The sequence below is a fragment of the Myripristis murdjan genome, chromosome 3 (assembly GCF_902150065.1).
Source record: "Myripristis murdjan chromosome 3, fMyrMur1.1, whole genome shotgun sequence".
In the NCBI taxonomy this organism is placed as follows: domain Eukaryota; kingdom Metazoa; phylum Chordata; class Actinopteri; order Holocentriformes; family Holocentridae; genus Myripristis; species Myripristis murdjan.
This window is the reverse complement of record NC_043982.1, coordinates 150070-176883: the sequence shown is the minus strand read 5'-3', so window position 1 is coordinate 176883 and position 26814 is coordinate 150070. Positions and strand designations below refer to the sequence as shown.

Genomic DNA, 26814 nt, shown 5'->3' with positions numbered 1-26814 from the left:
AGAATATTCTGGCTTGATCTACATAAATAAATGATGCAAAAAGTTGCCTCAATTTTTTAAAGTAGATCTGGTAGGATATTTTTATCAGTGAGGTTTTTCTGTTCATTCTATTAATTTCTGTTCAAAAGGCTTTTGACTTTTGGCCAAAGAAAGATTTTAGTTCCTCCACTCCACCCCCAGCCTCAGCAAATTCTTTGGAACAGCTTAGTTGGCTTCCTGAGCTACTAGCCCAGAGTACCTTTATTAGTATGATCTGAAAGCAGGGCTTGTGGTTCTCACCGTGATGTCTGTGTTCATTTAAAACAAAAACAAGAACAAAAATACTTGCCTTTTTTAAATCAAATAATTTGAACTAAATACATTGCTTGTAAAACATGTTCACTTGAGCTAGTTGAAGGTGTGGTACACATGCATGTGCAAGCCCATGATCAGGTACCACCACCAGCTTATTTTGGGGTTGCCCTGAAATAGACCTGATGAGGTTCTTGGCAACAGTTCAGCCAATTGCCGATCTACAATGAATCACTCCATTCGATGGGAAGAAATTACTCAAAAATCCCCTCATTCAATGGGGCGGAATTGTGCAATTTTTGCAACCCAGTTTACCCAGATTACAGGAATTACTCCAAAATCCCCATCGAATGGAAACGGGTTTCTATTGGCTGTCCTCTGGGGGCCCCTGCCCACCGCCTGCGCATGCGCAAGCGCAAGCCCCGAAGCGAGAGCCTTAAGAAAAATGGCGGACATTCCTTTTATTCTCAGTGGAAAATGCAATATTTTAAGATAGCTTATGCATTCAAATGCGTTTTGATAACATTTCTAGCGGGAAATGTACATTTTATTTCCAAAATCTCCGTTCAGTTAATGTACATGATGTTTACTTTGTTAGTTATTACGAAGATTCTTTCAGGTTTCTATCGTTGCTATGGCTGTTGCTATGGACGCTGCTACCACTATCGCTGATGTAGCTTCCGCTCGGAAGTATTGTCCTCACTGTCACCGTGGAAATCTGGGGAGGGAGGCGTGGGGTTAACCTGCTCTCACAGAAATCCGTGAAATGAGCATGACCTCCTAATAACGCATTGCATGCTCCTCGCACGTGACCTGTTTTAATCGATTTCTATGCTTTTAATTCCGTGTGGTCACCACACAAACGGTGTTCACTGAAAGTCGGCGAGGATCCGTGACGTCACGCTGTGGTTGGCAGTTCATAGATCCCGGAAGTGCAAATTTAATCGATATTCCGGAAAAAGGTCTGATTATTAGCCATAACGTTGTAACCATCCAAGGCAGACTTACCACCAGCTATGAGGATGTGTAACGATGGCATGTGCTTCAGCCGAGTCCACAAGTCCCGTATAATATCAACTTTATTTTAAGAAAACACGTTTTATTTGCGATGTCATATCACGGAGAAGCACTACATTACCCATAATCCTAGTGTTTATCAGCGATGTGTCTGATTTGGCTTTCATCAATAAAGTCAATAAAGTGTAATAAAGTGCATGAAAGTTGATAATATGCTGATATGTTTCGCCATTGAACACAACCCTTTCAGTCAGCGAAACAGAGCGGGTGGAAAAACCGCGGAAACACGTCAAAATAGCACTAACGATTTATATATATTTTTTATTTTTCATAACACATCTTTATTCGTGATATAAACATAGGCTACATGTTAAGGTTATAGTTTTGGTGTTGAAAAACTACCGTATGTATGTTTTTTAAACCTAATTTCAAAACTTTTCCCCTAACCGGAAGAGGCGTACCAGGACTACAATCTGTGCGGAGTTGCAAGACACAGAGGTGTCCTGCGCCATAGATTTTGTAGTTCTAATATGTTTTGTCTATTATGTGATGTTGTGATCACTAATTTTTCAATCTTTATTACAGTTTTTGGGTGTGGGAAGAACGCCTGTTTGGTCAGATTTTATTTATTTTTTTCTTAAGATAGTGAAATCATGTTTTTTCCATGTTTTGACACTAGTCAGTGGCGCCCCCTATTGGTTTGCCATCAGGCATGATAGTAGAGGTCAAGAGCTTTCCAAAAATGTTGACCCCATGTCTGTGCCATTTTTTGTTGCTGCACTGTAAGCCTTTAAAAGTGTCTCAGGTGGCCATATTAAGTCAATGGGAAAATATGAAATATGAAATATTGAGTATTTTAAGGGGAAAATAAGCTTTGAAATGGTCCAAATTGAAAAGTATGACTGTGTTTAAGACTAACATCAATATTATAAATAAATTTGGCCATTAAATACCCCCTTAAAGAAGTTTGACTGATTTTATCAAGTTTGGCCCTAAAAGAGGTCTGCAGATGTACACCTGAGACAGCCATTGGCTTGGAGCACGATGAAAATCAAACTTTGTCATAGAACAACAATGAAGACATCGTTTGAAAGGTCTTGACCTATGGAGTAACATATCTCAGTGTGAGACCAGTGGGCAGTTCCTGCTCCCCACGAGTGCCCTTTGAACCTTGCATCTGAGACACTTTTAAAGGCTTTTAAAGGCTTCGGGGCTCGCGCATGCGCAGGCGGTGGGCGGGGGCCCCCAGAGGACAGCCAATAGAAACCCGTTTCCATTCGATGGGGATTTTGGAATAATTCCTGTAATCTGGGTAAACTGGGTTGCAAAAATTGCACAATTCCGCCCCATTGAATGAGGGGATTTTTGAGTAATTTCTTCCCATCGAATGGAGTGATTCATTGTAGATCGGGTGTGCTTGGGGTAATGAAGTAAAAAAAGGGTAAAATTTTGTTGCTCCAAGCAGAAGCTGTGGCATCCTCTGTGACTGCAGGAAGTAATTGTCAAAACAAGTCTGGACACGTGCCTTTTTAATAGTAACGGCGGACATGATCTTCTAACATACATCAACTTGTGATGCAACCTGGACACATCATCAGTGATATTACAGAGTGTAACATCACTGAATTTACTTGATGTGCAAATGTATGTCATTCACATTTAAGGTCTACATGTTTGTACTTGACGTCTGTTGCCCTGGATGAGGATGTAAGATGAATAAATGGCCAAAGTCTCATCTGGCTGCCTAATGTTCTAATTTGAGGTGGAGACAATAGGGGATGCCTACATGGTGGTGAGTGGTCTGCCAGAGAGGAACGGGGACAAACATGCAGATGAGATTGCCAAGATGTCCCTGGATCATTGTAGCTGCTGTCAGACAGGTTAGCATCCCACACATGCCCAATGAGAGGCTGCAGCTCCGCGCCGGCATCCACACAGGTGAGAAGGACTTACTTAAAGTATTATCTATATCTATATATATCTACATACAGTGCATTCAGAAAGTATTCAGACCCCCTTCGGTTTTTACACTTTTGTTATGTTGCAGCCTAATGCTACAATTGTTTAAACTCATTTTTTTCCTCTCATTAATCTACAGTCAGTATCCTATAATGACAAAGTGAAAACACATTTACTGAAATTTGTTTACATTTATTTAAAAAAGCTAAAATATCACTTTGACATAGGTATTCAGACCCTTTACTCAGTACTTACTTGAAGCACCTTTGGCAGCAATTACAGCCTCCAGTCTTTTTGGGTAAGATGCAACAAGCTTTGCACACCTGGATTGGGGGATTTTCTGCCATTCTTCTTTGCAAATGCTCTCAAGCTTGGTCAGGTTGGATGGGGACCGTCAGTGAACAGCCATTTTCAGGTCTCTAACAAGGTTCAGGTCAGGGCTCTGGCTGGGCCACTCTAGGACATTCACAGAGTTGTCTCTAAGAGTCCATCACATTAAATTGTTTGTACGGTGCCCAAGCATGTTTGACTGCAAAATCCGGATTATTTGACTAGTGTGATCGCTCCGTTCGTGCTTGAATACAGTACACTTCCCCCGCTCTGGCACAGTTGGAGGGGGTGCTCCAGCACGGTATGGGCATTCATGCACGAGCACCTCCTGCCTCTGTAAAATTGTTAAATGCGCGCAGCGGGATTACTGCCGAATCGCCGCATTGTGCAATCGATAATCAACCATGTTGTCTGTGTCGTTGTCCGTTGTGCTGCTGCAACCGCGTATAAACAAAAATTGATTTATAACGAAAGTTACATATGGCAGTCTGCGAGCGCGGCGCACCTGTCAGATCCAGCAGACCTGACCGGGTGGGCAGACTTGTCTATGTTGAGGATGAGGTCATTCTTCTCTTCATAGACAAGGCTGTCACTGACCAGCTGCCTGTAACCTGACTCATTCCCCCTCTTTGATGAGGCCCCGGATGGTCGTGTCATCTGCATACTTAATGACAACAGTGTTGTCCTGCATGGCAACACAGTCATAAGTATACAGGGTGTAGAGTTTGGGGCTCAGGCAGCAGCCCTGTGGTGTTCCAGTGCTAATTGTGAGCTCAGCAGAGACCTTGCCATCCTCACCACCTGTGGTCTATTTGATAGAAAGTCCAGAATCCAGTTACAGGTGGGAGTTGGGACCCCCAGATCTGTCAGCTTCACAGTAAGCTTCCCTGGTCGGATGGAGTTGAACACAGAGCTATAGTCCAGGAAAAGCATCCTTGCATATGTTCTGCTGCAGTCCAGGTGTTGAAGTGTGCAGTGTAGAGCCATAGCCACGGCGTCGTCCACTGATTTGTTAGGGCAGTTGGCAAACTGTAGAGGGTCAACAGTATCCGGAACCAGAGAGTTGATGTGTGTGAGTACCAGTTTTTCTAGGCACTTCATGGCAACTGGTGTGAGTGCCACAGGCCTTAAGTTATTTAGATTAGATGTGTCTGTTTTTTTAAGTACCGGTACAATGATAGAGGACTTAAGTAAGTGTGGGACTACTGCTTATGTAAGAGACGACTTGAAAATGTCTGTATATACACCTGCCAGTTGTTCAGCACAGGCCCTCAGGACCCTTGGTGAGACCCCATCGGGTCCAGCTGCCTTGGGTGGGTTTACCTGCCTCAGAGCCTTCAGGACCTGTGTGTGTGTCACCTGCAGTACAGTGTTATCAAGGCTGCAGGGAGATTTTGATGGGGTGTCTGTGTTCAATCGGTCAAATCTGGCATAGAAATTGTTCATGCTGTCTGGTAGGGTGGAGTCATGAGTACCGCTCCTGTTTGTGTTCTTCCTGTAATTGGTGAGAGCCTGAATTCCATGCCACATACTTTGTGTGTTGTTTTGCAGGTAGAGGCTTTCAAGTGTTTGGGAGAATGCCCTCTTAGCATCTCTTATCCTTTTTCCACCAAAGCGGTTCCAGGGCTGGTTTGGAGCCGGTGCCTGACTTAGCACCAGTTCTTTGGTTTTCCACCACCCAAGCAGGGGCCAAACTGGTGCCAAACTGGTTCCAAACTGGTGCTAGGCAACGACTCCGAGCAGGGGCTAAACAGGAGCCAGAGAAAGAACCGATGACGCGACCTACCACGTCATTGTGTTCGTTTTCCAAGCAGTAACCGGTACTATGGATGGAAAGAACAAGCAGCAGTGGTGCGAGGAGGAGATCCAGTGTTTTCTGGCGATATGGGCTTCAAGCGAAGTCCAAAACAACTTAGAGGGGGCTGTACGAACAAAGCCGGTGTTCGAAAAGATCCAATGGCAGATGGCTGCTGCCGGATATGACCAGACCCTGGACCAGCTCCTGAACAAGCTTTAGAAGCTTAAGAAGGACTACGGGGACCAGAAAAAGGAGCTGGGACGCAGTGGCAGCGGCCGACCCAAAAAAATGCCTTATTTCGACCTGCTGGACTCGGTTTTGGGGGACAGACCGGCAAACCAAGCCACCGGAGCGCTGGACTCGGCTACAGCAGCCACGGACTTGCTGCTATCAATCGTGGACGAGTCGGTGGTGCACACCGCCGCAAACAACACTGGTGAGTTTTTTCATAAACATCTGGTTATCAGCTCACAGAATTCCGACTTTAGAGATAAAAGTAAGTTACAAGCCTCAAGTACGTCGAAAGGCTAGCTAGTGGTATGCTAACCGCTAGCAAACAATAGCTTGTTTGTGGAGTGGGTATCGCTAGGGTATCCAAAACAACGTCTCCGCTGTTCTAACCATGAGCAATGCAGAAAGCAGTCAAAAAGCAGTCAAAGGGCATGGTTAAAGTAAGTCTGTAAAGCTGCTCTGATGTCTGCCCCCTCTACTACAGCGGTGTCTTCCAGTGCCTGTTCGGGGGGCTGATTGTGAGCATGTCTTTCAGGTGGGAGAATGGCCATGAAGTTATCGCCATGCTCCTCGCAAATGTTGTGTAGTACGCAGCAGGTCAGCGACATCTTCTTGCTGAGCTCCAGCTTGCAGTCGTTCCTCTTTAGAAGGCATCTCCATCGCCCCTTCAGTCTCCCAAAAGCCATCTCAACCACAGACCGAGCACTACTCATCCTGTAGTTGAAAGTGCGCTGTTCAGGTGTCAGTCTGCCAGTGTCAGCAAAGGGTTTCATGAGCCACTGCTGCAGGGGATATGCTGGATCACCAATGAGGTAATGCCCAACATTACAGCCAGAGATTGCCACCTTGCTTTGCCCCATCAGCTGTCCATCACTCAGCATCTCCCACAGCTTTGACTGGCGCAGGACTCTGGCATCATGGACACTACCGGGGAAGCCAACACACACATCCCAGAATTGTCCTCTCCCATCCACAACAGCTTGCAGGACAATGGAATGCCATCCTTTTCTGTTGTAGTAGTCCTTGGGGTACTGTTGTGGTGCAATTATGGGGATGTGGCTGCCATCTATTGCACCCACACACTGTGGGACCCTCCAACGACTGCTGAAGAACCTGGCCATCTCTATCAGCTTTGTGGCATCTGGTTGCACAATGTGCACAGAGAGAAGCACTCGGATAACAGCGTTGCAAAACTCTTAGACGCAGTTAAACACTGTGCTCAGGCCCACACCGAAAAGATGGCTGATGGTCCGGTATTCACCGACGGTGGCGAGCTTCCAAATGGCGATGGCAATCCTCTTCTGCACAGGGACACACAGGCGGTAGTTGGTGTCTTTTTTTGCCAGGATATCCTTGATGTTATCGCAGATGTACTGGAAAGACTCTCGGGACACACGGAAGTTGTTTATGAACTGCTGCACCGTGAAATCGGGAACAATGGAGTCCCACCAGTACCGCGAACGTGGCTGCTGCACCGTGAAATCGGGAACAATGGAGTCCCACCAGTACCGTGAATGTGGCTGAGCCCAGACAACATGCAACCTCCGCCCCGTAATGTGCCCTAGGACAGTCTAAAAAGACAAAGAAAACACATATGATTCTCATGTTGCGCGTATCTTTTAAGCTAACATAACAAGTAGAAGTTCGGGGTAGGAGTCCAGCGCACCAATGTCCAAGAAACTGCAACTATGCTCTAACTGTATCAAAGCCAGCCGATCATACTTTATGTTAACCCTTGTAGTTGCCCTGACATAATGCACAGAAACGAGAGATAACAGTAGACAGAGCAAGAGCATGACTTGGAGAGCTCTGTGACGTAGCACCGTCTTCGCCATCTAATGTGCTTCTTACAAAGGCCCTTCTCCCACAATTGCTCAGGTTGGCCGGGCGACCAGCTCTTGTAAGAGTCCTGGTTGTGCCAAACTTCTTCCATTTGAGAATTATGGAGGCCACTGTATTCTTGGAAACCCACAGTGCAGCAGAATTTTTTTTTGTAGCCCTTCACAGATCTGTGCCTCGCAACAATCCTGTCTCTGAACTCTGCAGGCAGTTCCTTGACCTCATGGCTTGGTTTTTGCTCTGCTATGCATATCAGCTGTGAGGCCTTCTATAGAGAGGTGTGCCTTTCCAAATCAGGTCCAATCAATTTAATTTACCACAGGTTGACTCTAATCAAGGTGTAGAAACATTTCAGCAACCATCAAGAGAAATGGGAGGCATGAGCTAAATTTCAAGTGTTGTTGCAATGGGTCTGAATACTTATTTCAATGTGATATTTCAGTTTTTCCTTTTTTTTTTTTTTTTTTTTTTTAAGATATATTTTATTGATGGAAATGTCATACATTAAACAGTGTACATTATTTAAGTTTGCAAATGTTTCCATTTTTTAAATATAAATTCAACAAAACACAATAGAAAATTAAAAGAAATTAAGAATACAACCAGAACATCAGAGAAAAGTGAAAAAACAAAAACAAAATAAAACAAAACCAAACAACAACAAGAAAAAGAAACAACAGAAGCGCCCAAAAGTTAAAACGAAACCCCTCTACCCATTCACCCACTCACCCACCCACCCCAGTGGCCTTTATGTTCAGTTAAGCAATATATTTATAGTACTCTAAGTTTATTATAAAACTACAGAATGGCAGCAAAGACGATCAAGGGAGAGCTAGAGAGTCAGATAAATGGATACAATTGGCCAGGCAGATTAGTCTCATTCAGGAGGCAACACAGACAAGTCGTTGAAATATGAAATGAAAGGTTGCCATTTCTTAAAAAAATGATCATTATTTCCCCTAAGTGTATATTTAATTTTTTCAAGAAAAACATTACATCTTTTAGCCAGGCAGATTGAGAAGGTGGCGTAGGACGTTTCCAGGCAAGAAGTATTCTGCGGTGCGCCAGAAGAGTGGTAAAAGCAACTAGACTTTATAAAGTTTCTGAAGAAACTTTGATGTGCTTGCCTTGCGAGCGCCTGGACATGTGCTAAATCAGCAGCCCTATGCTGTTTGTGGGTTGTGTAGTGTTGTTGCTCTTGCCCAGGTGGGGAGTTGAACCCTGGTCTCCTGCATGGCAGGCAGAGACACTATCCACTGTGCTACTGGGGCTTGTGTGGGCGGAGCCAGAAATGAGGCTCTATGAAGCACACAGCATGAGTGACAGTGCTGCTTCTGTGAAAAATCACCTAAAAGTAGTGGTCAAACAAATGCTTCTTTGTCAATGATAGTAAGTCCGAGCAGAAAATAAAATGTACCATGAGAAAGGCAAGGCTTTGGGCTTTCAAACTGTGTCAAAATTATTTTCCAACTCCCAAAAATGCCCACCTTAGAGCGAGTTGGAAAAGTGTGTCTTTCTGCTTCTCTCCCGAGACTTTGCATTTCAGATATAATGGGAGTCTATGGGGGAGAGAGCTGGCACTCCTGCCTCGTTAAGTGTCACAGTGTAAAAAGTTGAAGCTACTTTGCTTTTGTATTTACATTTTTCAAAGCACAACTATTTTTCCTACAATTTGATCCCAAAATTATGCATGTGGAGTGAAAATTGTGGCCAGGAGAGCAAGTTTAAGACAAAAGTTTTAGGCGAATTTTAAGGGCTGCTCCACTCTAGCCCTCAGGAATGCCACTCTAGCTCACGCAATACACACTCATTCAAAAGTCAGAGGCGGCTCAAAAATAACTCCAAACTTAAACTGTGTTTTATGGCAAACTAAAGCAGACATGAAAAATTGAAGATGACACACATAAAGTTGAACATCTGCTGAGTCATTTAAGCTTTGAATGGAGTCTGTGGGCCAAAGAATGAGGGAGCTGTGAGGCTTTGAAAATGCATGAGTGTCTGCCGATTTCCCATTATTTTTCTATGAGGGCAAAATCGCGATTTTAAAATTGAATTATGAGAAATCGCAAGGTCCGATCGGTTTGAAAATCGACACACCGCTTCTTCTCCACAAGACGCACGTTTTTCGTATTTGGTGCATGGACGCAGGTCCAAAGCTATGGGCCCTGGAGCCTTCCAAAATTTTGGCCATTCATTTCCTATGGCAGAAATTTTCAGGAAAATTGGAATTTTGAGAATTCCGTGGGTCGGATTCCTTATAAAAGTAATAGCACACTTCTCCCAATGGGGCCGCACATTTTCCCAATTCATTGTGGGGGCCTAAAACCAAAGCTGTAGGAGGAGTAGCGCGCCGAAAAAAAGGTGGAATAATAATAATAAAAAGAAGAAATATGCAAGATTTTAAGATGTGTTGCCTTTTCAAGGCAAGCACATAATAAGAAATATGCAAGATAATAAGATGTGTTGCCTTTTCAAGGCAAGCACATAATGATGTCCTTTACTTTAGTGCCATACAGGGTAAGTTTGGCTGGCACCCCAAAAATTGCCAGAAGGGGGCATGGTTGTACCTTGATTTCTAGAACAATTGTTAGAATCTCAAAAATATAGCACCAAAAATTTCTTAGTCTGGGACAAGCCCAAAACATGTGAAGCAAGTCAGCTTGTGGATCACCGCAACGGTTGCAATTTGAATCCTGATCTGGAAATATTTTAGATAATTTGCTTTTACTAAAGTGCATCCTATGGACGACTTTGAACTGAATGAGACTAAGTCTGGCACAGGATGTAGAGCTGTTCACCCTTTTTAATGCACCTTCCCACCAATTCTCTGTCAGATCCATCTCCAACTTGCTTTCCCATTTGTTTTTAATTACAGAAAAATTATCACTGACAGTCATAATCTGATAATAAATATTTGAAATTAGCCCCCTTTGTGTTGGACGTGTTTCTAGTAATTTTTCCCATAATGCCTTACATGGGAGGTTAGGGTATGAAGGAAACTGTTTCAGCACAAAGTGGCGGATCTGAAAGTACCTGAAGAGATATTAATGGGACAGATTATATTTCTTACATAGAGTATCAAAGCTAGGGAAATGATCCCCGTCATGAAGATCTCTGAAACATTTTAGTGCCTTTTTTTCCCACTGTGAGAAAGTTGCGTCTACAGTAGAAGGGAGGAATAAGTGATTGTTACCAATAGGGGCCAGAGATGAAGCTGTAAGGAATTTAAAATGGAGACGAAATTGGGTCCAAATTCTGAGAGTAGCAAGGACAATTGGGTTAAGGGAATGGCAGGATGGTTTTATTGGAAGAGATGAAAATACCAAGGCTGGAAGAGAGGATGAATGACATGACTGAGCTTCTAAAGTGCACCAATCTGTCTCAGGAGCATTGATCCAGAATGATATTTTTTGAATGTTGGATGCCCACTAATAATAAATAAGTTTAGGGAGGGCCAAACCACCTACATCTCGAGGGCATTGAAGAAGGGCTTTGCTCACTCTCGGGATCCTACCTGCCCAAATAAAATTCAGGATTACCTTGTCAATAGAATGAAAAAATGATTTGGGCAAAAAAATAGGTAGACATCCGAAACAGATGCCCGAGCCACCTCAACTGGTTCCTCTCGATGCGGAGGAGCAGCGGCTCTACTCCGAGCTCCTCCCGAGAGACCGAGCTCCTCACCCTATCTCTAAGGGAGCGCCCGGCCACCCTACGAAGGAAACTCATTTCAGCCGCTTGTATCCGCGATCTTGTCCTTTCGGTCATTACCCAAAGCTCATGACCATAGGTGGTTGAGACTGGTAAATCGAGAGCTCTGCCTTTCGGCTGAGCTCCTTCTTCACCACGACGGACCGGTACACCGACCACATCACTGCGGAGGCTGCACCGATCCGCCTGTCAATCTCACGCTCCATCCTTCCCTCTCTCGTGAACAAGACCCCGAGATACTTGAACTCCTCCACTTGAGGCAGGACTTCTCCACCAACCCGGAGAGGGCATGCCACCTTTTTCCGGTCGAGAACCATGGCCTCGGACTTGGAGGTGCTGATTCTCAACAAAACACAAAATACAAAACCAAAAATCCTAGGTCTACTTCCCCAAACGAAGAAAACCGCAGGAAAAAACTGCTCTTTAGCTTCCAAAGCATGCACTTGCTCAATACTCCAATGTGACTTAAAACAAGGGGGTGACTCCCGCACAACAGTCCTTCAGATAAGATGAAAGGGAAAAAAAGAGGAAAGAAGAAAGAAAGAAATTAATCTACAACAACCAGGTGTGTATTAAGCACCCTGAATACAAATAGTTAAATGGAATGGAAATTACAGTGGAAGAATATGAAATTCAAGAACTGTCTGTCTAGCGAAACAAAGCAGGCGGAAAAGTGGCTGGACAGGATTGTTATTCTCTTGTTTTACAACCAGGTGACCTGCTTGTGTGCTGCCGTTTCAAGAAGAAGTAGAACATAGCTACCATACATTAATGCACTGACAGTGAAGTATAGTAAGCATTACTCACTGCGGACTATTCAGATTCAGATTCACTTTTATTGCATCTTAATCATTTTACATATAAGAAAGAGCAAAAATCTTAGGTCTTGCCTCCCATCGACACCAGCAGCAATAGTAAACAACAATGAAAAATAAAAGCAATAAACATAGTAAAAACATTAAGACAATTAAAACACTACCAATAAATATATATAAGGAGCAGAAGTGACACTGTGTTAGCAGTGTTCAAGAGGCATTCAACAGTCTGATTGCTTGGGGGAAAAAAGAGTCCTTAAGCCTGCTGGTCCTGGCTCTGGGGCTTCGGTAACGTTTGCTGGACAGCAGCAGCTGGAAGAGTTTGTTGTTGGGGTGGCTGGGGGTCTTTAATGATTTTCCTGGCTTTGCTGATGCAGCGATTGTCATAAATGTCCAGAATGCATGGGAGCTCACAGGCGCTGATCTTCTGAGCTGTTCTGACCACTCTGTGTATTGCCCTGCGGCTGTGAGCTGTGCAGTTTCCAAACCATGCAGTGATGCAACCTGTTAAAACACTTTCAGTGGGGCTCCTATAAAAGGCACGCAGGATACTGGGACCCATGCCAAACTTCTTCAGCCTTCTCAGGTGGAAGAGACGTTGCTGGGCCTTCTTCACCACCTGGTTGGCATGGGTTTCCCATTTCAGGTCCTCTGTGATGGTGACCCCCAGGAACCTGAACTGACTCACCCTCTCCACAGCAGTACCTTGAATGTTGAGGGGGGCCAGCTCCTCCTTCTTTCCCCTCCTGAAGTCCACCACTAGCTCCTTTGTTTTGGTCACGTTGAGGTTGAGGTTGTTCTCCGCGCTCCACCGTGCCAGGTTGTTGACCTCCCTCCTGTATGCCGATTCATCACCGTCAGTGATCAAGCCCACCACAGTTGTATCATCGGCGAACTTGACCACTAGATTGGATTGGTGTGTGGACACACAGTCGTGGGTGTATAATGAATACAGGAGGGGGCTGAGGACGCATCCCTGAGGAGTCCCTGTGTTCAGTGTCAGGGGAGCAGAGGTGATGGAGCCCATCCTCACTACCTGTCGACGGTCAGACAGGAAGTCCAGAATGAGCTTGCACAGGTCTGGGGGGAAACCAAGGTGGATGAGCTTGATGACCAGTTTTGAGGGGACTATTGTATTAAATGCTGAACTGTAGTCAATGAAGTGCAGTCTGGCATATGAGTTTTTGTTCTCTAGGTGGGTGAGGGTGTTGTGGAGAACAGAAGTTATAGCATCATCGGTGGATCTATTTCCATGATAAGCAAACTGATGATGGTCAAATGTGGGAGGGATCATTTTGCAAATCTTGCTCACTATGGGGCCGGCTGCTTTCCGGGTATTAACCCGGCTGAACATTCTGTGCACTTCATCCTCAGTGATGCACAGGTCACTGGGCATGGTGGTGTTGGTGGGGGAAAAGATGTCAGTTAGCTCTGGGAGTTTGGAGTTGGTGGATTCAAACCGGGCGTAGAAATGGTTTGCTCAATCCTGAGCAAAATTTAATATAACACTATTAACCGCAACAATAGTAGCCATATAGCCATATGGCTTTTTTAACCAACTCTTTCCAGGTATACTAACTGATGGAAAATCAACCAGGTAATTTCTAGAGCTCAGTCACAGGTGAACTGTAGTCTCCAATTATCAGCTATTTCGTTTTAAACTTTCGGGCCGTTTTTTTAGACACTTTTTGTACTTATGGCAGCGGAGAGTCACAGACGCGACGGTGAGTGCATTGTTTACACTCGCGACCAGCTGATTGCGCTGCGTAAACCTGTGCTGCTCCCCGGAGCGAGGCCTGACATCCCGGAGGAGCTGCGGAGGAGGCGCCGGGGGTGCAGAGCTGGAGCCAAACTGAAGGCAAAGAAGAGGAGATTTCGCCCAGCGGTACCAGCTATTATCATGGGGAACGTGAGGTCTCTGGGGAATAAGACGGACGAGCTCGCCGCGCTGATTAAGACTCAGAGGGAGTATCGTGAGTGTAGTGTGTTTTGTTTCACTGAGACATGGCTGCACTCGCACATCCCGGACCACAGCGTGGCGGCACCCGGCTTCAGCGTTGTTCGTGCGGACAGAGACGGTATTAGCAGCGGTAAGAAGACGGGAGGAGGGATTGCACTGTATGTGAGTGAGAGGTGGTGTAATCCCGGACATGTGCATGTGAAGGAACGTCTCTGTAACCCGGACATTGAACTGTTTGCTGTGGGAATGCGTCCGCATTACCTGCCGCGGGAATTCACGTCCGCCATTGTGATCGCTGTTTACATCCCCCCATCAGCTGATGCGCCGACGGCCTGTGACGTCATCACATCCACGGTTGCCAGGGTACAGACTCAACACCCCAATGCCTTCACTGTTATTACTGGAGACTTTAATCATGTCTCACTGGACAAACTACTGCCAACCTTCCACCAGTATATTGACTGCCCCACCAGAGAAAATAAAACCCTGGATCTGCTGTATGCAAACACCAGTGATGCATACAACACCACAGCCCTTCCTCCCCTTGGCAGATCAGATCACAACCTGGTCCTGTTAACCCCCAAGTATGTCCCCCTTGTTAAGAGGCGGCCTGTTCACACCAGGACAGTGAGGAGGTGGACTCAGGAGGCTGCTGAGGCACTGCAGGACTGCTTTGAGATAACGGACTGGGATGTACTCTGTGAGCCACACGGGGAGGACATCAACGACATGACAGACTGCATCACAGAATACATCAGGTTCTGTGAAAACACCACCATACCAACCCGGACTGTACGCTGCTACCCCAACAACAAGCCATGGATCACCAGTGACCTGAAAGCACTCCTCAACAAGAAGAAGAGGGCTTTCAGGTCTGGTGACAGAGAGGAACTGAGGAGAGTGCAGCACGAACTCAGGGAGAAATTGAGGGGGTGCAAAGATAGCTACAGGAGGAAGCTGGAGGCCAAACTCCAGCAGAACAATGTGAGGGATGTGTGGACTGGGATGAAACAGATCACCGGATGTAAAGGGAGACAAAGGCAACCATCAGGCAGCCTGGAGAGAGCCAACGAGCTGAACGTCTTCTTCAACAGGTTCAGCTCACAGCCGTCTGTCTCCCTCACACATTCAGACCCCCACACACCCCCACCACATCCACCCCTCCCCCCTCTCCCCCCTGTGGTAGGCACTCTTGGCCCACCTGAGGCCGCAGGTGAAGGAGCTGCTAGACCCTCTACAGTTTGCCTACCAGCCCCATTTGGGAGTTGATGACGCCGTCATCTACCTGCTGCAACGAGCTCATATGCATCTGGATGGTGGTGGCAGCACTGTGAGAATCACATTCTTTGATTTCTCCAGTGCTTTCAACACCATCCAGCCACTGCTGCTGGGTGAGAAGCTGCGGGTGATGGGTGTCGACACCTCCATTGTCTGGATTACTGACTACCTGACAGGCAGGCCACAGTTTGTTCGTCTGGGCAGTGTTCTGTCTGACGCGGTGGTCAGTGATACAGGAGCTCCACAGGGGACTGTACTGTCCCCTTTCCTTTTCACCTTATACACCACAGACTTTCAGTACAACTCCGAGTCATGCCACCTGCAGAAATTTTCTGATGACTCGGCTGTTGTTGGGTGTATAAGTGAGGGAAGGGAAGGGGAGTACAGAGCAGTGGTAGATAACTTTGTGGAGTGGGCTGGACGCAATCACCTGAGACTGAATGTTAACAAGACCAGAGAGATGGTGATTGACTTCAGGAAGAAGAGGACGGCTTCACAGTCACTGTGTATTCTGGGAGAGGAGGTGGAGGACTACAAGTACCTGGGCGTCAACATCAACAACAGACTGGACTAGAAATCCAACACCGAAGCTGTGTACAAGAAGGGGATGAGCAGACTCTACTTCCTGAGGAAGCTGAGATCCTTCAATGTGTGCAGCAAGATGTTGGAGATCTTCTATCAGTCTGTTGTGGCCAGCGTAATCTTCTTCGCCGTGGTTTGTTGGGGGAGCAGCATCGGAGCCAGCGACACCAACAGGCTCAATAAACTGATCAGGAGGGCTGGCTCCGTGATCGGCTGCAAACTGGACACTTTGGAGCCTGTGGTGGAGAGGAGGACACTGAACAAACTGTTATCCATCATGGATAACCCTGACCACCCTCTCCACCACACACTGGACAGACAGCGGAGCTCCTTCTCCAACAGATTGTTACAGCTCCGCTGTTGAAGGGACAGATACAGGAAATCATTCCTGCCACAAGCCATCACACTGTACAACAAATCACATCTGTCAGACAGAGACTTGCAACTGTCTGCTGTATAGTTCTGTTCTTAACACTGCATTACCAGCACCTTAACTGTTTTTGTACTTATTTTACATCACCCAGCACCTTAACTGTGTATTTACTATCCATCACCCAGCACCTTAACTGTTTTTGTACTTATTGTACATCACCCAGCACCTTAACTGTGTATTTACTATCCATCACCCAGCACCTTAACTGTTTCTGTACTTATTGTACATCACCCAGCACCTTAACTGTGTATTTATTATCCATCACTCAGCACCTTAACTGTTTATTTATTATTTATTATCTGTATATTACAGCCTAAGTTAATATACGCTCACACTGTTTTTCAGACTGGAGGGGAAGTGGATTCCTTAAGAGGCTGAATCAAGGCGGTTAGTTCCTTGTCCCAGTCCCGGGCGTTCAGGTTCTGCCACTTGGTTCTTAGTCTCCTGGTTTCATACTAACTCTCCTTATCTATACAATCTATACAATCATGCATATACTTCAGCGCCATCTGTATATTGTCATACTCATTCCATATGTATATTTTCACATCTCGTATCTCCTTTCCTTAGGTTAGCCCTTATTGTATTTTTTGAGTCTTTAGTCTTGATAGTCTCTATTGTATATTTTTAGCCTTTATTCTTTTTTTTTGTTAACTTTATTGTATGTTTCTACTGTTGCTGCTGGAACACCAGAATTTCCCTGGTTGGGATCAATAAAGTATATCTATCTATCTATCTATGTGTCAGGTCTATGTGAATCTACTGTCTCATTCATCAGCAACCAACAAGCTTGTACCGGCAGTATAGCGACGTCATATCGACATCAGTCTCATGTTTGTTCAGTCTGGTAGTTTTGGGTTGAGTAAGTTACTCACGATTCACCCATCCGGGAAATGCTGGTCGTAGAATTTTCGTGCTTCGTCTGCAGTGCTGAAGGAGTAGGTTTCACCCTTGTAATCCACCTTTAGTGTAGCAGGAAATATCACGCGAAACTTCACTCCTTTCTGGTAGAGAAGTGCCTTCACTGAGTTGAATGCCGCTCGCTTCTTGTTGACAGTGGAGCTGTAGTCCGGGTAGAAGATGACTCGTCCCCCACGATAGCTGAGTTTGTCTCGACTAACTCTCAGAGCGCGTTCCTTGTCCCGATAGTAGTGAAACTTCACTATCATAGGTCTTGGTTTGGAGTTGGATTCAGTGCGCGGTGGGCCGAGGTGGTGCACCCTGTCCAGAGTTGGTGGAGTGGGAAACAAATCACTTCCCAAGACCTCGGCAAAAAAGCCCAACATGAACTTCACTGAATCGGTCGCTTCCACTTTCTCCGGCAGGTTGGTCACTCTGAGGTTGCAGCGCCTCGATCTGTTCTCAAGATCATCCACGGCTTCTGCAAGAAGCTTGTTGCTGTTTTTTAACAAGGCACATGTTCCTTCGAGGTCGGCTATTATGTCGCTGTAACTTGACAATACTCCGTCCAGGTCAGCAATGCGGCAGCCATGATCCTCAGTAGTTTCATGTAGTTTGTTGACAGAGTCTGTTAATGGAGCCAGGGCATCTTCGGTTGTGTTTTTGAGGTCGCTGACCAGCATGGTGCGCAAACTCTCCAGGTCTGCAGGGAGAGATGGTGGCTTACCAGTAACGTTAGCCATGTTGCCTTTAGCAAGGTGGTGACTCGTTCTTCTCTCTTATTTGTTCTCGACTTTCTTTGTTCCATTACTGTTCAAAGTGAGGGTGAAACGGTGTAGGCATCAATTTTCAGGGTGTTTTCTGGGTTTAGTTGTGTAAAAGTAGTTAAGTACAGGAGCCTCCCCTGAACACGTCTATCCACCTCTCATGCTAACCGGGAGTCCCCCAGTTTTTCCATTTTAATAAATTTGCAAAAATTTCTACAATTCTGTTTTCACTTTGTCATCATGGGGTACGGAGTAGGGTTGAGTCGGATACTTTGCTGAAACGAGTATCCAGTATGGATAAAGCACTTTTGCCGAGTACGAGTATTATCCGAGTAATATGAGTCAATATCGACACACCGTTTTTTGTTTTTTTTTACCATCTGCTCGCTCTTACCGGCTGGTTTTTGATATAAAGTCAGTTGGAAAACTCGTACTGGACGCAGTGTAGTGACTGTCTTAACACACACCCTACTTACACACATACATTATCTAAACACACAAAGCACTTTATCTTAATTTTATTTTGGCTGCATGGACTGAGAGTCTGACACTTTCTCACTGTAGTTCATAAAAAATAAATACAGTAGTAGTATAAATATTACAAATCTTTATATATTTATTTATATACACACACACACACACACACACACACACACACATATATATATATATATATATATATATATATATACAGTACAGGCCAAAAGTTTGGACACACCTTCTCATTCAATGCGTTTTCTTTATTTTCATGACTGTTTACATTGTACATTCTCACTGAAGGCATCAAAACTATGAATGAACACATGTGGAGTTATGTACTTAACAAAAAAAGGTGAAATAACTGAAAACATGTTTTATATTCTAGTTTCTTCAAAATAGCCACCCTTTGCTCTGATTACTGCTTTGCACACTCTTGGCATTCTCTTTATGAGCTTCAAGAGGTAGTCATCTGAAATGGTTTTCACTTCACAGGTGTGCCTTATCAGGGTTAATTAGTGGAATTTCTTGCTTTATCAATGGGGTTGGGACCATCAGTTGTGTTGTGCAGAAGTCAGGTTACTACACAGCCGACAGCCCTATTGGACAACTGTTAAAATTCATATTATGGCAAGAACCAATCAGCTAACTAAAGAAAAACGAGTGGCCATCATTACTTTAAGAAATGAAGGTCAGTCAGTCCGGAAAATTGCAAAAACTTTAAATGTGTCCCCAAGTGGAGTCGCAAAAACCATCAAGCGCTACAACGAAACTGGCACACATGAGGACCGACCCAGGAAAGGAAGACCAAGAGTTTTGCTGGTGACACTGTTGGGGATTTATTCAAAATTGAAGGCACACTGAACCAGCATGGCTACCACAGCATCCTGCAGCGACATGCCATCCCATTCGGTTTGTGTTTAGTTGGACCATCATTTGTTTTTCAACAGGACAATGACCCGAAACACACCTCCAGGCTGTGTAAGGGCTATTTGACCAAGAAGGAGAGTGATGGAGTGCTAAGGCAGATGACCTGGCCTCCACAGTCACCGGACCTGAACCCAATCGAGATGGTTTGGGGTGAGCTGGACCGCAGAGTGAAGGCAAAGGGGCCAACAAGTGCTAAACACCTCTGGGAACTCCTTCAAGACTGTTGAAAACCATTTCAGGTGACTACCTCTTGAAGCTCATCGAGAGAATGCCAAGAGTGTGCAAAGCAGTAATCAGAGCAAAGGGTGGCTATTTTGAAGAAACTAGAATATAAAACATGTTTTCAGTTATTTCACCTTTTTTTGTTAAGTACATAACTCCACATGTGTTCATTCATAGTTTTGATTCTTTCAGTTAGAATCTACAATGTAAATAGTCATGAAAATAAAGAAAACGCATTGAATGAGAAGGTGTGTCCAAACTTTTGGCCTGTACTGTATATGTGTATGTGTGTATATATGTGTATGTGTGTGTGTGTGTATATATACATATATATAAGCTAACAACAAGTCAACCTCGCATGTAATGTGCTGTTGCCACACATAGGTTTCAATAAAAAAAAATAAAATAAAATAACCAAAGTAACATTTTCAAAAGCAATAAATAACTGATCATTAGATTCAAATTAACTAGTTAAATCAGTTTAGGTAAATAAGTAAAAGTAAGCAAATGAGTTACACTAATCAGATTACAGGGGTTTAGGGCTCAGGGTCTTATTGCTTCCCAACTTTTTCCCACAGTCATCAGGAACCTTCTTGCAGGCTTTCTATTCTGTAAAGGAGAATGTCTGGGAATGAGGATAAGTGCAAGGTTACAAAATTCCCTGGGCCAGATGTATCCACTGCCTAATTTTTTCTGCTTTGTAGGTCCATGTGTGGCAGGTATAGTGGGCTACAAGATGCCAAGATACTGTTTGTTTGGCGATACAGTCAACACAGCCTCTAGAATGGAGTCTACCAGTTTGCGTAAGTGTACTCCTCCTAATATATTTTTCACTAATATAAGTAGTAAATGAGTGAAAATAAGTATAAAAAGGCAAGTAATTAAGTGTAGGTAGGTAGAAGTAATTTCAAGTTTAAATAACTAGTAGTTAAAGTCAAAGTGGCAGTTTGGTTTCTTACACATATAATAGTATTTGCTGCTTCATTTGATTTGATTGAAATATATCTATCACGTCTAGACCGTTGACTCCTTCCCTGTCTCAAGAACAAGATCTCAACCGGGAGTGTACTACTGTAGAATGAATGAAGTAGATATAGACCAGAAATCAACACAATAATATTAATTAATACTAATAATATTAATACTAATATTAATATTAACATTAATTTGCAACTACTAGCAATGTAGCAATACTAGCAACTATTAATGCTAGCTTCTACTATATCAATCAATCAATCAATCAATCAAGCAGCACTTTAGCACTTTATATGTTAACTAATGTAAATCAGGGCCCTGCAATCAAAGCAAATGTGTTAACAGCAAGAAAGAAATGTTTATAACATGACACAAAATCAATCATGTATCAATCACAAAATAAGCAGTTACCTATCAGGAACAACACAGACTTGAAACCATATCTATTTACTTCAGTGAGATGGCCAAGTTGTATGTTGAGAAAGCCCTTTTTGCTAAACATGAAGGAGCATAATGTGTGTGTTTATGTTTGTTTGTGTGTGTGTGTGTGTGTGTGTGTGTGTGTGTGTGTGTGTGTGTGTGTGTGTGTGTGTGTGTGTGTGTGTGTGTGTGTGTGTGCGTGCGTGCGTGTGTTTGCGTGCGTGTGTTTGTGTGTGTGTGTGTGTGTGTGTGTGTGTGTTAGCTCAGAGAATCCATGCTAGTTCGGCCACTTGTCTGGCCCTGATGAAAGACAATGCTTACGAGCTCCAGCTTCGCGGCGAGATTGAGGTTAAGGTGAGGAGCTTCCATGAGATGAAATTTATTTTCTGCCAACTTGACCTTGAGGCATTTTGGATGCCGTTAATACTAACTAAGCACTTAATTCAGTTTTAGTGAGAACCTTAACAGTTGCCATTGTTTAATTCCCTCAATTCCCCCACCCTCTTTTTATGACACCTTTGTTTATATCCAGGGTAAAGGGAAGATGAACACATACTGGCTGATCGGCCATAAGAATTACAGTGTCCAGAATGACAGTCTTGTTTGCCACTGGAATCCCAGCATGGCCAGAAAGAAGAAGACGGTGGCAGGCAGTGAGGGATCTATTGGCAATGTAAGTTGAAATGCTGAGTTTTTCCAAAGGTTTGCCACATTACCTGCCGATGAACAGAGGCGATATCTCCTTGCACTTTGATACCTCCCTGACATTTTTTTTAAATCTCTACTTGTCCCTGAATGAAGTTACATTCTGTAAGGGTAATTCATTTAATAAAAATATGAATTCCTGTATTACTACAGTGTTACCCAGACAAATAAAGACTTGAACACTGTAGACCCCTTTCTCTCCTAAACTCTGTAGTTAAATGCCAAAGATCTTCCCACCTAATTGGACAGCTGTATGACAAAACTTGTTAATAATAACTAGACGAGGGACATTAAAACTTGTCTAACATCTGATAACATGCTGACGGCAACATGTAATTTATACTGCTAAAGAGATCAGTTCACCTTGAGTCATTTTGTCTTTTGACACTGACAGGTTAGAATGGCACTGTCTCTGTACAGTGATGGACCAAATGGGTTTAGTCATAGACTTTATTATCATGACTAAAGTTTTATATACCCACCCTTCTGAAATGTCATTACTGGTATTAACTGTTCTTCAGAGTACTGTTTCACATGGTACTAACCCCGGTTAGAACCGCAGTAGAACCTCATTTCAAATCTCTCTTTATGCAGAAAATATTTTATTATATATCAGTCATGCAACCTCCTCCATTATTTGCTTCTTTGATCTATTCAGTTCATTTTCTGGGTACAAAATGGACAAAATTCATTTTGATGCATTTGTATACAATACACAGTATGGCTCAGCTCTCCTTCCTGCCAACATAACAACAGTGACAAAATTTATATACCTCACCACAGAAATCTTCTCTTCTAAAAATACCATTGCGTATTTTTTTTTCTTTCTTTCTTTTCAATAATTCTCCTTTCACCCGCCAACAGTGAAGCAAAAAACCAAGGTTTCTTCTTTAAATTTGTGCAGCTGTAGTGCTTTGAGTGAAAATTGTAGTTTTGTTCAAGTCTGTTGGTGTTTGGATAATCATTACTTCCAAAACATTTGGACAACAGTGTAGTCCAGTGTGATCACACTGCAGTGGGGGTGTGTAGGTGTGTGGCTGGCTACCTCAAGGCCTGTTTACTGCCCACTCACTTTTCCCCCAGGGTTTGAATGCAGTTTTCAATCTGTGAAGGAGGTATGTCCTAGCTGAAACATGGTTTTTTAGTTACTTTTTAATACAGGCACGTGTTTACTACTAAGAATATACAAAAATATGCTGATTTGTTCTTTAACTCTGGTGATCAAAAACATTGATTTGAAACTATAGTTTCATAAATATTTTTTTTAATCAACGATAAATAAAACAAGTCCTCATCAACCATGCTCAGGAGGGAATCTGTTGGGTTTCTTTGTTTTTTCTTCTGTAATTTGTAGAGCATGGTCTTTACCTGCTCTACCTGTAAAGCGTCATGAGATAACTTTTGTTGTGATTTGATGCTGTATAAATAAAGATTGATTGATTGACCAAGCTCTGCCCATTCTAAGTGCAGATACAGATGTAGATCATTTAGGCCTTGTTCAGACTGCAGGCAAATCAGATTTGTTTCTCAAATCAGATCTTTAGACAGACTACCTGCACTGTTATTATCAAGTGATCAGATCAGATTTGTGTGTCTAGACATCACCAACCTATCTGCATAAGTTGCTGTGGTAATAATGTAGGCAGCAGTAACTATGTACACTGGTGACACGGCTTTCCAACATGGAAGCAGGAGAAATGTACAGAGGCTTCCCCCAGAGTGCCAGCAGTCAGTTTAAGTTTGTAGTAGTTTCATTTTAAGTGGTCCTTAGGGATAATTAGATTTAATGTATCACTGAATTTAATTCACTTACTGAAATGAAATCAAATTTAATTAAATAAATAAATAGTCAATATTTGTATAAGCTGAAAAAAACTTTATAGTTTGTGTAGTCAGTGTCTGTTGTTCTCTGTGTGGTCCTCCATAGTGCTCTGCTAGTTCAGTGGCTCTTTTGCACTTCCGTCACTCTGGATTTGATGTCACCGTTGTATGTCACATTGCGGGTGACGTAAAAAGACTGGTTGAAATCCTATTTGAGTGTCCAGAGTGTCTGGACTGAGATGCATCTGTAGAAATCTGATTGGAATTGGATTTCAAAACACCTCCAAAATGTGGTTTGGATCTGATTTGCAAAAATTGCATTTCATGTGTTAATTTCTGTTCAGGCTTTTAAGAATCAATCTGGACACAATGTGGACATGCAAAAACTGGATTTGGGCTGGCAGTCTGACAAATGATTGGCTAAACAGATACGGATAATGGTGTGCTGGTGTGTAATGGTGTTTGTGTGTGGTGTGCTAATTTACCCAAAGTGATTGCCATTTGTTTGAAGCAACATCAGCTTGCATGGCAGCCTCCACCATCATACAGGAGTTGAGTTTAAGGCATACATTGTTGACTGCTTTGAGTAGTTGATAGACTAGAAAAGCGGCATCTAAATACAGTCCATTTTCACTGATTATCCATAGATTCCAAATTTAGCATGCAAATGTTTTCAAGCATAATTTCTCTAATAAAACTCTTTGACCAGAGTTTCTCTTGACCCATCCAAGTTTACCAATTACAGTAGCTAGCTTTCACTCTAAATTTATTCATGGCATAATACCATATCTCAGCCTTCTTTCTGGAACTATGTCAATACACTAAGTCACTATACCACACATGTATTTTAGCACTACACGTGTTATGACATGACATGACATGCTTACCTTAGTACTACACCAAAGTGCTGTGTACACTAGTTGTTTAATGTATGTTTTCAGATGCTTCTGTTTATGTGAATGTTTGTATGCCTGTCATTTTAGGTGATCCTTAGGGATAATTAGATTGAATGTATCACTGAATTTAATTTAATTACTGAAAGGAAATCAAATTGAATTAAATAAATCAATAGCCAATATTTGTACAATATGAAAAAAAAACTTTATAGGTGTGTTTGAAGACTCAAGGTTATGATATGAAATTGATGAAAAAACCCTTTCAAGTTAATTAATTTCCCTCTATCCTAGTCATCAGTGACAATGGAGAGCCTCAGAGAGAACACCACCATGCCACTGTCCTGTCCACCCTCCATGTTAAACCAAACCTTGACACAGCCTCAGCCAGACAAGCCTTGTCGGAGTGTGTTGGCTCAGATGGAGCCTTGTGCCAGCAGCCATGGTACTATGGGCTCCATGACTCGGGGGCTGCATGGAGGAGAGAAGAGCACTGTACTTGGGCCAGGGAGGACTGGTGATGTGGACAAACCCAACCCACTGCCTGGCTCCATCCACCACATATAACAGGACTGAGAATCCTACAGCAGCACTGGACTCAGGGCTCTTGTTATAATATGACATATTTACTTGTACCATGATCATCATCACCAGATTTACAGAGAAGATCTGTCAACGGGTTTGCCAAAATACCCATATACAGTCAGGTCCATAAGTATTTGGACACTGACAATATTTATAATTTTGCCCTTGTACACCACCACAGTGGGTTTGAAATGGAGTAATCAAGACGTGACTTAAGTTCAGACTTTAAGCTTTAATTTAAGGGGTTGACCAAAAATATGGCATTAACCTTTTAGGAATTGCAGCCAACTTTATACATTGTTAGCCCATTTTCAGAGGCTCAAAAGTAATTGGTCACTTGACTAAAAAGTAGTTTCCTGGCCAGATGTGGCCTTTTCCCTCTTTATTCACTGACAGATTAAGAAAATAAAAGGTCTGGAATTCATTCAAAATGTTTGCATTTCCATTTGGTAGTTTATCAGAACTTTCAACATGTGATCCAAAGAGGTGTCTGCAGATAAAAGAGGCCATCATTGGACTCAAAAAGCAAAAAAATAAATAAATAAAAAAATAATAATAATGAAAAAAAAAAAAAAAAAAAAAAAAAATATATATATATATATATATATATATATATATGTGTGTGTGTATATATATATATACACACTACTCACAAAAAGTCAGGGATATTTGGCTTTGGGGTGAAATTTATGGAAAATGTAAAATGTTCACGCTACAGTGATATTATATCATGAAAGTAGGGCATTTAAGTAGAAGCATACACTGGTGATTTCCTCATCTCAAACAATTTATTGAAACAAAAGCCAACAACAGTGGTGGATATACCACAACAAAAAATGTCAGTGTCAATAACTTGTTATGTGCCCTTGAACATCAATTCCAGCTTGACAGCGACGTCTCATGCTGTTCACAAGTCGACTTATTGTCTGCTGAGGCATGGCATCCCACTCTTCTTGAAGGGCGGCCCTCAGGACAGTGAGGTTCTGGGGTACAGAGCTCCGAGCCTCTACACGGCGACTCAGCTGATCCCATAGGTTTTCTATGGGATTCAGGTCTGAGAAAGTGCAGGCCACTCCATCTGAGGTACCCCAGTCTCAGGCAGCCATTCTCTAATGATACGACCTCGATGAGCTGGAGCATCAAACACCTGATGTGAATTTTGCCGTTAAACTCCTTGTTAGAGAACAGCAACTTGTGCAAAAAGTACTGAAACATTGAACAGTTGGACATGTGCATTCAAAAGTTTACAGAAGGTCACATTAAGTTCACCTGTAAAGGTTAGAATGCATTTTAGGTTCATCCTGAAATTTCACCCGAAAGCCGAATATCCCTAACTTTTTGTGAGTAGTGTATATATATATATATATGTGTGTGTGTGTGTGTGTGTGTGTGTGTGTGTGTGTGTGTATATATATATATATATATCAGACAGATTAAACAAAGATGAACTTGTACCAGAATAGGGCTGAATGATTTTAGGAAAAGATCTAGTTCAAATCAATTTCTTCAAATCAAGCTTCAGTGCAATAATGACCATGTACAGTAACAAATTTAAAACATGACAGAAAATTACATCATACCATCAAGACATTAAATGCTATTTACTCTAATGCAGGGATAAATAATAAAAAGGTAAGAATTGCTTCCAACATGTATTTATTAAGAAACATGCATGTACATTCTTTAAAGTCCTTGACCAACGGCAGTTATTACAACTGAAGAACTAAAAGAGCCATATTTGACTGTCTTATTTTTAAAAAGTAGTGCAAAAAATCCTTAACTGTGTATAGTTGAAAACATTTAATAATATACAAAACAATAAATAAAAAAAAAAAAAAACGATGTTAAATAAGTAATAATACTCCACATTTTTCA

The 26814-nt window shown here is 42.9% G+C and overlaps 1 protein-coding gene across 1 annotated transcript; it reads left to right on the top strand.

Moving 5' to 3' along the window:
- Nucleotides 1-408: 408 nt before the first annotated feature.
- LOC115380362 (guanylate cyclase 2G) lies at nt 409-25119 on the top strand. Its single transcript, XM_074933747.1, is given in 7 exon segments — nt 409-432; nt 3071-3163; nt 3165-3246; nt 20245-20343; nt 21198-21289; nt 21468-21608; nt 24649-25119. Coding segments are annotated over 7 exon segments (804 nt in total). The 3' UTR covers nt 24922-25119.
- The last annotated feature ends 1695 nt before the right edge of the window (nt 25120-26814 follow it).